The sequence below is a fragment of the Eschscholzia californica genome, unplaced genomic scaffold, assembly GCF_041429995.1.
Source record: "Eschscholzia californica isolate CP2 unplaced genomic scaffold, dmEscCali1.0.p SCAF_6, whole genome shotgun sequence".
In the NCBI taxonomy this organism is placed as follows: Eukaryota; Viridiplantae; Streptophyta; class Magnoliopsida; order Ranunculales; family Papaveraceae; genus Eschscholzia; species Eschscholzia californica.
The window spans coordinates 38,226,645-38,240,257 of NW_028238483.1; the positions used below are offsets into that span (position 1 = coordinate 38,226,645).

General features: G+C 35.9%; 3 protein-coding genes across 5 annotated transcripts; 2 read left to right on the forward strand and 1 right to left on the reverse strand.

The window, feature by feature from the left end:
• Nucleotides 1-2,946: 2,946 nt before the first annotated feature.
• Nucleotides 2,947-5,226, forward strand: LOC147534543 (3-oxo-5-alpha-steroid 4-dehydrogenase (DUF1295)). Its single transcript, XM_086647082.1, has 3 exons — nucleotides 2,947-3,497; nucleotides 3,681-3,944; nucleotides 4,511-5,226. The coding sequence occupies exons 1-3, from the start codon at nucleotides 3,270-3,272 to the stop codon at nucleotides 4,991-4,993; spliced, it is 975 nt and encodes a 324-aa protein (XP_086503208.1). The 5' UTR covers nucleotides 2,947-3,269; the 3' UTR covers nucleotides 4,994-5,226.
• LOC147534544 (putative inactive purple acid phosphatase 29) lies at nucleotides 4,868-9,535 on the forward strand. Its single transcript, XM_086647081.1, has 5 exons — nucleotides 4,868-6,330; nucleotides 6,375-6,443; nucleotides 6,943-7,395; nucleotides 7,961-8,358; nucleotides 8,872-9,535. The coding sequence occupies exons 3-5, from the start codon at nucleotides 7,053-7,055 to the stop codon at nucleotides 9,313-9,315; spliced, it is 1,185 nt and encodes a 394-aa protein (XP_086503207.1). The 5' UTR covers nucleotides 4,868-6,330; nucleotides 6,375-6,443; nucleotides 6,943-7,052; the 3' UTR covers nucleotides 9,316-9,535.
• MOS2 (D111/G-patch domain-containing protein) lies at nucleotides 9,514-13,000 on the reverse strand. 3 transcript variants are annotated; one of them, XM_086647079.1, is made up of 2 exons: nucleotides 11,264-13,000; nucleotides 9,514-10,119 (listed from the first exon to the last, which is right to left on the reverse strand). In XM_086647079.1, exon 1 carries the CDS (start codon nucleotides 12,798-12,800, stop codon nucleotides 11,286-11,288), a length of 1,515 nt encoding a protein of 504 aa, XP_086503205.1. In that variant the 5' UTR covers nucleotides 12,801-13,000; the 3' UTR covers nucleotides 9,514-10,119; nucleotides 11,264-11,285. The 3 variants fall into 3 exon arrangements, with proteins under 3 accessions (XP_086503205.1, XP_086503203.1, XP_086503204.1); XM_086647077.1 differs by having other exon boundaries at nucleotides 9,514-10,271; XM_086647078.1 differs by having other exon boundaries at nucleotides 9,514-10,262; nucleotides 11,264-12,958.
• Between the last annotated feature and the right edge of the window lie 613 nt (nucleotides 13,001-13,613).

Consider the following 13,613-nt stretch of genomic DNA (forward strand, 5'->3'; position numbering starts at 1 on the left):
GATTTTGGTAGTCGTCTAACTACTGTGCACCTGGACGGATGTTATGTTCGTGTTGATAAACAGATAGTTAGGATATTACCGTCTTGAGAGTTATTCTTCATGGTTTCAGATAAAGTTTAGCCGAATATTGATTTTTTCTAACAGGCAGCATTAAGATTGATTAAAATTCTTACTTGTTGTTTTTGGCTCTCTCGTTCTTGGGTATTTGGAATTCCAGTTGTTTTGGTAGAGATTAGTAAAGGATGCAACACAAATGACATTTCGAAAAGGTTAGGGGCTCTAGTTTCAAGTGCTGTTATAGTACTAGTCTACTACTATCATACTTTTTCACCTAAACATTTACGAAATTTATGGTGCGTTTGGTTGCAGGATTCATGAATCCACGGATTCATGAGTCCTTGGGATTCATGATTCCACAGATTCATGAATCCAAATGGTTTCTTTTAGTTTGTTTGGTAACCAATAAGAATTCTAGGATTCTTGATTCCTTCATTTCAAAAATCATTATTTTTTTTTCGAAAATCATTATTTTTTTAAAAATCATTATTTTTTTCAAAAATCATTTTTTTTTCAACAACGATTTTTTTTTTAAATAATGATTTTTGAAAAAAACAATGATTTTTGAAAAATATAATGATTTTTGGAAAAAAAAAATTATTTTGTAGAAGGGAAATAAGTTTTTGTTGATTTTAAATTTGAAATTTAGGTTTATAAATCCAAAATCCTACCAAATCCTAGGGGGTAGGGTGGGATTTTGGTCCAATACAAATTTTGGAATTAGGAATCCTTAGGATTCAAGAGTCCAAGGATTCTTGGTAGCCAAACAGACCAAGGATTCATGATTCCTACCAAATCCCACTTTTGATAGGAATCCTAATTAGGAATCCTGCAACCAAACACACCATTAGTTCATTCTGGATAAACAGGTCCTCCCAAATGGCACTGCATGGATTCCCCAATTTGGCAAGACAATCACCGATGTTGTGTCAAATGGAAGCAAAGCTATAACAGTTGACATGAAATTAATTGAAGGACCCAACCCAAACGAAAAATGCAAGTTCATGATCACTCGCTCTCATAAAAAAAAAAAAAGTTCATGATCACTCTCAGTATGGTAGGTATTTCAGGTATATCTTCTCAAATATGATAAAACTCTCCAAGGCTATTTTATCAAAATGTGGTGCCTTTCGGTCTATTTTATGTCCATTTAGTTTACTTCTTGATCATATCAGAGTTTTTTTTTGTAAACGATGTGAAGAAAAAGAACAAGCCTAGACGGGAGCTGCGGGATATGGGTTTGGCTAACCGCAAGTTCTGATTGTCCATTTGGAGAAAATGGCATGACGCCTCATGTAGTAATTTCTCTTGTAATCTTTTATGGGGTTTTAGTTTCTTTCAGTAGGCCACTTTTTTGTATTCGACATACAGATTTTTCTCGACTTTTGAGAGAAAAAGTTATATTTCCTCCTCAAATGCATTTCCGAAGAGCTTCCTCTGGGTTATTCAATGATAAATCTTATATTGGTTTAACATTCGATTGTTAGAGTTGTATATTGTTGTTGATCCTCCGAAAAGAAAAGATGTACAGGTGATTGGAACAGAGAAAAAGGGAAGAACAGCTTGCTGTTGCTGCTGCCGATAGAGTGTGGTCCTCTAGGACCTTTTCAGCTTGCCCTACTCAACCACAACAGCTGAAGAGCTTATGAAAAGATTCTTGTGGTTGGGCTGAAGATTTTTGGTTTGTGGAAGGAAGAAAGGGATTTGAGGGGACCATTAACCATGGGCATGCTAGCAAATTGTGTATAAATACTGTTGGAGGTGTTGATAGGAATGATTAAAGCCACCATGATTGATCTGCAAATAATCATTATACTCACTAACAACTCATTAATCAAAATATCTTAATCAGATTTATTAATGATTCTTATCTGTTAGCATGGTCATTTGGTAAAAAGGTGAAATAAGCTGGATTACATAGAATTATAATAGGGAAATGATAAAGTTACAAAAGATTTTGACAAAAAAAGGTTCCCAGCTGATGTGGCGGGTGTGGTTTCAAACTTTGACCAAATCTAGGCCGTTGAAAGATGAAAATCACAACCGCCACATCAGCTGGAAACTTTTTTTTGTCAAAATCTTTTGTGATTCTAGCATCTCTCATTATAATATTATACACATACACTACAATTACTTAGAGTTTGATTTGAAGATTTACTTGGGATACACTGGTGTCCCAATTTTACTTTCGCTTTTAAAACATAGTTGATGAAATGACGTGGTAAGTGGTCACTTGTCAAGAAGATGTAACTTTGAGTCAAATTATGACCAATATAAACATTTTACTTTGTATCTTGTACGTGCAAAGTATGTGCCTATGGTTTTGCGTGTTGCTTGTAAATTATAGACCCACTTAACAAAATGGTTCGCCACTCAATATTGATCTAAGTGGGTGATATAAATGTGAAGTATTCTAGATAAACATTTTACTTTTCTTTTTCCTTGAGCTCCAACAACCATCAATCAAAGTAATTGAACTTCAACAAAAAAAAAAGTAATAGAAGGAAACGAAAAACAAATTCTGACTAGAACTTCTTTGTGACTTATCGTGAATCGATGTTAGTATATTTTTTCTTGTTTACTAGCATTTTTTCTACAGATATTGTTTAGGTGGTCGTCAGGGTTAGATTCAACTGGTACAAGACTTCGAGATAGTGGTTCAACGACATCGAAAGTCTCCTCAAAAAGACCTAAATAATTATTGACATTGAGTTGCATTTGTAGCTAAAGGCTCCCACATTCTCCCAATAGGCAATAACTATAGTACCAGCACATCTTACGTTTGGTTCGACCTCAGCAACAGATTGTTTTGTTTTCAACAACGGCTCCGACGTTGCACGAACCTACTCCCATGACTTTGCCCCTTACACGGCTCGATATCCAAAGAACTCGACCATATAGTTACAATGACTTGTGAGGCTAATATGCTAGTGACCCTAGTGACTCCTTGGATGTCCATTTCCATTAACTAGACGTTACCTATCCGCCTTTGATCGAAACTTTTAACGCTTCACAATAGAACCCTCAAACACTTTCAGCAAAAAAAAAAAAATAGAACCCTCAAACAAACAGTAAAGTCAAAAAGAATCTATAGAGAGAGAGAGAGAGATTAAGAATGATCAGGTTGTGGGGGGACTTCAAGATGCTATAAAAGGAAGCTAATAAGATCTCTCTAATCAACCAAATTAAAGATCAAAAACCCAAATTACAAAATGGGTAATTTAAAGAACGCATTGATTTCATTCTTAGTTCCTATTCCCTCCATTGCTTTCTATCTCACTTTCCTCAGCCATTACAATGCTGCAACTTCTTCTTCAGAACCTCTCCATCCTCTTTGGCAATGGTGTTTAGATAACCCATTTATATTAGCCAATACATTCTTCGGCTTCAATGTCAATTTCCTCTTCTGGGCAATTGGTTCTATTCAATCAAGCCACTGGGTATGTCTCCTTCTCTCTCTCTCTTCTTAATTCAATCAATACCAAAACCCATGTTTCTTAACCTATTTCCCATAATTGATACCTACTAGTGGATGAGTATCTGTTATGGGTAGTTCAGTAAACCCTAAAATTTTGAGTTTGGGTTTGTTTTCAATTTTGGTTTTGTTGAATTTTTGAGTGCAGATGATAGATTTATACTGGACTGTGATACCTGTAATGTTAGTTCATTTCTATGCAACCCATCCATTTGCATATGCCAATCAATGGAGGTCAACAATTGTTATTTTGTTAACCTGGGTTTGGAGCATTAGACTTACTCATAGCTACTTTAGGAGAGAGAAATGGCAATGGGGTGCAAGAGAGGATTGGAGGTTCTTTGATTTGAGAAAACAATATGGAAAGAATTGGTGGTGGATGTCCTTTTTCGCAGTTTACGTTTCTCAGCAGGTAATTAATTCGATTTAAGTGGTGTTTTTTATCTGATTTGTGCGTCTGACTTGTCTAAATGGCTGTCTCAGACTAAATTCGGGTCCATTTGAGTCAGATATAAAATAAGTCCGAGTTAGACTCCGTTGTATTGGAGTAACTTGAAATGACTATTCTGCTTCTTATTGAAAAACAAGCGAGACTCGAATTACTCAGATTCGGTTAAATGAAGATTATACCCGGATTCTATCTCATGCCATTGCATTTTAGCTCAATTAGGAAAGAACCCGAGTTTTATGCCTCGCTTGAGCAAAACGATGTAAAATCTTTTGTGCCGAGTGACAACCTCATTAAGATGTGCACAAAAGATGGAAAACTTGAACTCCATAAACCCAGACCTTATGGTGTTCATGCCCGAGTCTGACATAGAATTCCGGCACAATGAATTGTTGTTTCTTATTTTAAAAACTTGTAGGTGGTTTATAATCACAATTGCACTTTTCTCTATCAATAATGAAGGTTGAGATCTTGATTTTTTTTCTTATAAATATTGAGTTGAACTAACATAACTTTAATGGAACAAACAGGTATTTCTTATGGGCATTTGCTTGCCAATGTATGCAATTCATTTAGTTGAGAAACAATGGAACTTTTTCGATTCAGTGGCTACAATAGTCTGTATATCTGGAATTGTTATTGCTTATTATGCAGACACACAACTCCATGAGTTTGTAACTAGAAACAACGCACTCAAACAGCTTGGATCACCAACAATGTTAACTCTCGAGACGGGCTTGTGGAAATACTCCAGACACCCAAATTACTTTGGAGAACAACTATGGTGGTGGGGGTTAGTATTGTTTGGGTGGAATGTGGGTCATGGTTGGACATTTTTGGGCTCTCTGATCAATACTTTAACTTTGGCATATGTGACGGTGCTTGTTGAACGAAAGATGCTAAAACGAGAAGAGAGACAAAATGCTTACAAGATATATCAGAAGACGACATCGGTGTGGATACCTTGGTTTAAGTTTTCTCCAAAAGAATTAACAAAAGATAAGACTACTTGAGATCATTCTACTCTTCGCGGTATTCCTTTCAATCACTTCTGATGTTTCTATGTGATGATCTTTGTTTTGCTTCGATTTTTTGTTCTTTGGATCTTGATCTAGTTGTGTATGTCACTTTATGTTCTTTTGTGCGTTAATAGTAGTATCTTGATCAAGTGTGAGTGAATTGTTGGAATACAAGACAAACTGTTAAAAATTGTTCATAATGGAAAGGCTTGCCTTCCATATTCATCCTGTTCGTTTTCGATATATATTTACTAGCATTATGGTTTGATTCTTTTGACATTAGCGTTCCAAAAGAAATATGCAACGGAGTTGGTATCAACTATCTAGTAATATATTATGAAGTTCCCTCTATGTGGATATATGGAGAATGCACCCTAATCAAATATCATAACTCTATTCTAGAACTTCTAACCTCAAGAAAATTCATTAGGAAATCGAGTTATATAAAACTTCTAACTTAATCAATTTTCATTAGCACATTCAATTGTCTAAAGTTTATCGTTTTGGGGTGTCCAAATATCTCATTTCTATTTTCCAATATCTTATACTTAATCAATGTCAATATCCTCTTATGGATTCAGTGTCATCTACTCAAGCCATTGGGTAACTCTAATTTTTCCCTGATCTTCTGTGTTTAGCTGCGCAAGCTTTTGTTTTTTTCCAAGTGAGATTTGAAATTTGCTCAAGGTTTTGAATTGACTCGAGTCTGCTGTCAGATAGTCTGGTTTTGTTTGACTTGTGATGTTTAACTCGTTTAAATGCATGAATGTTATGAATATTGATCAAATGACATTGTTAAATTGAAAAAATAACAGGTTCTTCTGATTGGAACATGCCTCCCAATTCCATACATGTGGTAGAGAAGCCGCGGAACTCTTGGGATCCACTGCCCGCAATTGTCTCTTTTCTTGTAATTGTTATTGCTTTCTATGCACATACACAACTAAATGAGTTTAGAACTAAAAACAACAAACTAAAAAAACTATGATTACCCAAAGTTTTAAAAAAGGGCTTGTGGAAATACTCGAGACATCTGAAACCTTTTCGAGAACAATTATGGTGGTACGGCTTAGTTATTACTTATGTGGATGGAACGTCGGACATGGATTGACATTCTTGAGTTCTCTCTTTCATAATTTTATCCTCTCTTAGAACAAATAATGATAGAACAAGAAGAACGCTCTGAAGCTTACAAGCTTTATCAGAAATGAAATCAGTATGTGTATCTAGGTTCAAGTTTTCTTCGAGCCAGGGAACAAAAGATAAGACCACTTGACATTATCGTCATCCTTGTTCTCGTGTTATAATTTTAGTTAGTATGTGTTTTATTTGCAATTAATTTTCTTCTTTTTTTTTTTTTTTTTTTTTTGTTGAGGGAATTAATTTTCTTCTTGTTATATGCTATGTTGTTCCTTTTTTTTTCATGCACGTGGAGAATCAAAGTGTGAGAGAATAGAAGTTTGTTCTAAAAATCAAAGTCATCCACATTGCAATTCCAAGTATTCTCAAAGTCTTGTTTTCAGATTATTGATATGATTTGGTACTTTTTCTTCTCTTTAAGACTCTTATAGACATAACATTTGTTCAGAATTAGAAGAAATAGTTACAACGGAAAAATTGATGTTATTATACATATAAAAATTTAATAATTACATAAAAAATAGTATGCCCGAAAATTAGGGTTGAACTCCAATCCAAATCCTAGTAGGTGCACTATCGGATTCCGCCCCTCGTTTCTCTCTTAATTGGTTGGCCGAAACCTGACTGCCCACCTCATATTTTGACTCAAATTTTCCGACAGACGACAGTTGATATCATAGTGAATATTTTTAAGTGTGTTTTTTACTCTCTAACCTAGAAGCTTTTATCAGAATATTTCCAAATGTATTAATTATGGGTCGTGGGACTTTTCATGACTACCTTCAATATTAGGAACAAAAAAGAAGTCATGGTTAGATATGAAAGGCGCGTAATGTTTTTTTCAAGCCCATCAGACTTGACTTGACTTGAGAAATAAACTATTTTATCTCTTTCTCTACTTTATCAATTGCCCATGCATACATATATATATATACCAATAATTTCATGCTTGAAACAAGAACTACCCACCCATATCTGGATAATGTCTTCTCTATTCTTTTTCTTCTTGTTGGTTTCTTCCATTTTTGTTCTGAGAGCAGAATCAGCAGTCTCTGGTTCTTCTTCTCCACTTAGATTCAGAAGAAATGGAGAATTCAAGATTGTACAAGTAGCTGATATGCATATTGCAGATGGAATTAAAACTCCATGTGAAAATGTATTACCTAATCAATTCAAAGGTTGTTCTGATCTTAATACAACTGCTTTCATTAACCGTATGATTAGGGCTGAAAATCCTGATCTCATTGTCTTCACTGGTAAACTACTCATCATAACCATTTCTTCACTTTTTATTTCTTTCCAATTATTTCTTTGTTTCTTATGTTTCGGTAAAACTATAATTTGTTGTTTATATCAAAATTATAAAAATAGGGGGGCTCTGACAAAAATCCTATGTGACTTGCTGTAATTCGCGGCCTAATAGATTAGAATTAGCAGAAGCTCTAAACAAGACAACCCACATAAGGTTTCTGCCCGTGAGTCTGTCTTGTTTTTTCTTGTCCTCTACCATTTTTTCTGCAATAAATCACTAGTAAAATGGGTCTACAAGTTTCCAAAAGATTTTTAGAATGATCTACATGTTTACCACGACACAAAAAAACCCGTTGGGCCATCTCTTTGTTGGTCCAAATACTAAGTATAGCCCCACTAATTGTCGATATTGTCTCTGCTTTTACAACCAGACCCAAGTCCAATAGATACAGGGTTTCCGGTTTCGTTCTTGCTGTCGACCAGGTGAATGGTCAACAAATCCACTCAGAAGGCTTCAACACTTACTGGGTCGTACTAGCATCATATAATTGCTTGTTTTTCTTTTAACAGGAGACAACATATTTGGGCAAGACGCAACAGATGCAGCTAAATCACTAGATGCTGCATTTGCCCCGGCAATTGCAGCTAAAATACCATGGGCTGCTGTTTTGGGTAACCATGATATGGAATCTACATTGTCAAGAGAAGGAGTAATGAAGCATATCGTAGGCATGAACTTTACTTTGTCGAAGTTAAATCCTTTATCGGTTGATTTTATTGATGGTTTCGGAAACTACAACATAGAAGTTAAAGGGGCACTTAACGGTTCAAGCCTCAAGAACGAGTCCTTGTTGAACTTATACTTTCTCGATAGTGGAGATTACTCCACAGTTCCTTCCATTGGTGGCTATGGCTGGATCAAACCTTCGCAACAAGTTTGGTTCCAAAAAACTTCTCGTCGACTCAAGGTAACTAACTTTCTTAGATCTTTTATAAGTTATGACATACTTGATAATAAGCTTAAAGAGATATTGTAAGCACACAATTTCTCATTAGCTTAAGTGAGATTATGTGGTTCTGTAGTGAAGACATAATCCACGGGCGATAAAATTTGATTTTAGAGTGTATGAAGATGGACTAAAAGATTTTGCAAGAGCCCTAGAATTCCGTCCCTCCTTTTGACTTGTGTGACGATAAAAACAGACCCTATAAAACTATGACAATAGAAAGTAAATGAGCCGGGCTTCTGGCAGAGAACCTCAAATGGGCAAGAGGTAAGGATTTTCTCACCCATTGTTCGAACATGGTTCTTCCGTCGCAATTTGGTAAAACCCATAACCAAGACACCTCTTCCTATTTCATCAAAAAAAAAAGACACCTCTTCCTAAATATTGGTTTCATTAGGAACTTACTTTAGTTGTCTCTGCTACTGCCAATACTATTTTAATTGTTCTCATCGTTCTTTTCACTCGTGACTGCAGAAATCTTACATGAAGACAGCTGAAGCTCAAAAGACTCCTGCACCAGGGCTTGCATACTTCCACATACCATTACCCGAATACAAGAGACTTGGCTCAAACTTCACAGGAGTTAAAGGAGAAGGACTTATTAGCTCTCCTATTGTGAACTCGGGCTTCTTTGCAACATTGGCAGAAGAAGGTGATGTGAAAGCCGTTTTCACAGGACACGATCACCTTAACGATTTCTGTGGTAAACTAGCCGGTATAAATCTTTGTTATTCGGGAGGTTTCGGTTACCATGCTTATGGTTTGGCTGGGTGGGCAAGAAGGTCAAGGGTAGTGTTAGCAAAACTCGAAAAAACAAAAGGAGGAGGCTGGGGAGAAGTTGAATCTATTAGAACATGGAAGCGTCTCGATGATGAACATCTAACTACAATCGATCGTCAAGTTCTATGGTCCAAGTAATCTATAAGTAAGTTTTTCTTGAAATGGAATTTGAGGGGCTAGATTTTGGGGTTATGATATAGATTGAAGAGAGGGAGGTTTACAAGAAAGATTTCATTTTTTCTTCAGAGAAGATTTCATTATGGTTGTGGGTTTTTTTTTTCATAATCTAAAAATGTGACAAAAAATAAAATAAAGAAAATGATTACTAAATCATAATAAGATGAAAAGCATTATATAACTAAGTGTTGTCTTTAAGCATTTGCAACAAGATACTACTAACTTCACTAAATTGGACAAATTTAAGTGATCCATGAACTGATAAATAGACAAGTTGGACGAAAAAAAATGTACCCTTCGATTTTCTAAATTGAAGCAGAAGAAAAGCATGGACACCATTATTATGTGATCAAATATCTTCATGGGTTAAACCTATAAAGTACACAGTTACATATCTTAATCTATCATCTTCATTTCAACACTAAAATCTGGAGAGACAAGTCACTTGAATGAATAGGGTAATATACATTTTTCAGAGTCTGGCTTGCTCAACGTGGTCCTGACGGAATTAAACGTTGTAAAGCCACGAAAAAGTTCAGCAGCATTTGAGCAATGACCCTATTCCCAAATAAAAAAATCATGTCAAGTGGATGAATGTAAACCCGAATATATTTCTGAAAGAGATCTGAAGAATCGAAGTACTCCGGTACTTTTTAGTAGATTTCTTTTGAGATATTGGTGTGCTTCTCTTTTATCCCTTGTCATATGGTGCTTCAACAGCATTATGGATATAGGCGTTCTTGGGTCAGCCCGCTCTATTATACCCTGTAAAATCGGAATTAGATAAGATGACTGTCAACAACCCATTTCTTGCTTAAAAGAGTCGTTACTCCACTCTTGACCGAAGAGCTAAACTTCAACGCCACATTTATATTCTTCTTAAACAATTGCATATTTGCATATCTCAGCTACAATTCCTAAGAAATCAGAAGTTTAGTAGCTAGAAGTAAACAAGAAACCATCTAAACATACTGGCACAGATGCACAAACAAAGTCTTGCATCAACAGGCGCTCCTAAGTTGAAGGTAAAGAAATCTAAGTCATCTAGTATAAGACATCTTAAGATACTCAGCAAAAATACCAATTTTCTGAAGACCAATGTGAGTCCAATATTGAGATATATGTAGTCGATATTGTGAATATGTAATATATGATATCGACTACTACCCGATACAGTATATAAAAACTAAACTACAATAGTAGATTATCTATACCAGAAACTAATAGATATGTTTTATTTTTGTATCTTCCAATGGCCGCATCCTTAAATTTCAATTCCATGAAGGTTCTTAGGGTTCATATAACATTTCAAGCAGTCGACAGATGAGCAACATCTTCTGGAACAATGACAAATCTGATAGATATGTCTGAAACCTAGAAAAGGGTGACTACATATCTGAAAACCAAATAGACGTGATAATGCTCCAGGACTAACGCTTCATTTCCCCCATTTCTCTGCATTTATGGCTTTTCTTACTGGAGAAGAGGCATGCTTAAACTTTTACTGGTTTTGAATTTTAACTACGTCAAGATGTTATACAGTGCCTCGGGTACTCCTGAATGACTTGAGCTGTTTTATTCTTTTGCAAAATTTTCCTTGTACATATTGGGGAAACAAAAGTTTCTTTTTCCTGTACTCTAATATACCTTAGTTCATGCCATTAACATTTTCACCCACGAGCCACGAGGAAATAAAAATTTCATAGCAAGCAACACAAGATTAAGACATATCGAGCCAACAAACAACATTATTCAAGTAACTAAAACATAATGGGTTCGAGTTAAATCAACCAACAAATAAGTAAATGAAGGGTAGAAGCAAACACCATAAGAACATCTATCCTCATGACATAAAGTATACATAGATATTTCAAACTAAAGTAGTTCAATAAAGTATGTCAATTCGCACCTTGGGCGGAGAAGAATAGAAGTCAATATCCAATATAACTCGGGTCTCCAATATACTCTGCAATTTGTTCGAGCCGAACATTAAGCAAGTCATGACTATCTGCATCTCGAACAACACCAGTTTCTTTCTCCATATCCCTCTCAACAAGGTTTCCATATATACCTTTGTGCTTCCCAAGCAGAACAAGAACTGGACCTCCACGCCTTGGAAGCGCTGTCTCGAGAATGTCTTGTCTCACACCTTGAATAAGCTCCTTGCTCTCATCCATTGTTATATCACATAATTTAGGTCCTACAACATCAACAATTTCACCCTTCTTCAAATATAATTTCCCACCTTTAAAATCTTTGCTAACTATTCTCACTCTAATGTGACTTCTTAACCACGAAATCTGTTCACTCTCTCTATTCTTCTTGTATGATTCACCATTTTCATGACTTCCTCCTTTCATCTTCTTCTCAATCCTCTTCTCATTGCTATCTGAATCCCTCTTTTCTCTCTTCCCACTTCTGGAAGAATCCCTCTTATCATCTTTGGGTACTCGATTTTTCGATTCCTGCAACTTCCTCACACAATTCTCATCTTCATAAGAACCCAACTCTGCAACTTCATTTACTCTTACACGAACTTCTTCATCACTCTTTAACAATTTCAAAACAATCTTAGTTGAAGATTCGGAATCACTACCAAATTTCTCCAAAACCTTCCCTTTTAATCCCAAATGCCTTCCATCAACAACCCTAACAATTTTCCCCACATTAATCCCTTTAACTTCTCTTGGTACAAGCTTTTCATCGATCGAAATTACGTGTCTAGTTCGTCCGTCTGGACCTTTAGGAGCAACAAGATCAGGACCCGAATTTCTTCCCCCTTTCTTCTTATTCTTCTTAGGATCATTCAATTGAGGTTCATAACCTAATCCTTCTTTATCACCTCTTCTCACATACTGAATAACTTTAACTTCTTCTTTAGCATTTCTTCCAATTCCTTGTCCTTCTTTCCATCCATAAGCAGCAAGAAAAGCTTTACCAAAATCTTCAACAGGACAATCAGCAAACTCATCAAACCCACGATCCTCAGGCAAATTCTCCATATCTTCCTTGTACCTCTTCAACATCAAATTCTCAACATGACTTGTTGAAACTTCAGATTTTTGCCCTAATTTTTCATTCTCAATACCATTACTGCTGGTTCCATCTTCTTTTTTCCTGAGAGTCAATCCGTACGAAATTTTGGTATCGGTGTCGCCAATGGTTGTGGGAGCTTCGAGTTCGAATCTAAGATTGGGGTCATCAGTTGAAGATCTAAGTGGAAGATCAAGGTTGTTCATCTTCTGAATAGGTCTCCATGTATTTTCGATTGGAGGGATTATGTGGTTGGAGTGTTTATGGGTTAGGGTTACAGAAGAATCAAACTCTGTTACGTATTGTGGTTTTGTGTTCTGATTGTTTTGATTTGGATCTTCGAAACTAGTTTGAGATGTTTTAGGGTTTTGTTTTGATGACGGCTTTGAAGAAAGAGAAAAGGAAAGCTTCATGATTATAGACACAGAGTTGAGAGAAAGAGAGAAGAGAGTTTTGGTGGTTGGTGGTGGGAAGAGAGACGAAGGTTTATTTGACCCGTTCGAAGATGTATCACAGGACTACTCCTTACTACTTCTTCCGACTGAACAATTGAAATATCTGATCCTTTTATGTTGTCGGTTGCGCCAAACCGACAGGTTATGTCAGTTTTTTTTTTTTTGATGAAAGACAGGTTATGTGAGTTAGTTTTTTTTTTTTTTTTTTTGTTGCGATCTCTAATAAGGAAAATGATCCTCGTCCCCGCACAAAACCCGGCCGAAACCCAGCGGGTGACATGTCGGGGTTTCACGAGGAAATTTTGTTGTGAAAGAGAATGCTATTTGAGTTTTGCCATTCTCTTTAGCTTAGGAATTGTTAATTCCATAAGCTATGGGATTGCTACTTCTGGTAATCACATTTTTCTTATTCGGGTCAAACACGACCTTAACGTTTAAATTGATTAGAATATGTTTGATAGATATTGATTTTCTATATATTAGGGGTGACGAGTCTAGGTGAAAGAGAATTACAAATCGATTCCTCCCTCATTCTGTGGTTGGTTGGCAATTCTACCTTCCAATCCAATCATATTTTATTGGCAATGCAAGTTCATTCCCCCAAGGGGGAATATGGCCAATAAGTTTACTAATGCTTACTAATAAAAATAAGGTCATAGCCAAAACTCTATGGTTACTAATGCTTTACAACTCTCATCAGAGGGAACTGGCTTTCTCTTCTATTGATGAGAGTAAGCATAAACACAATTATACTGAGGTCGATAAAATTGT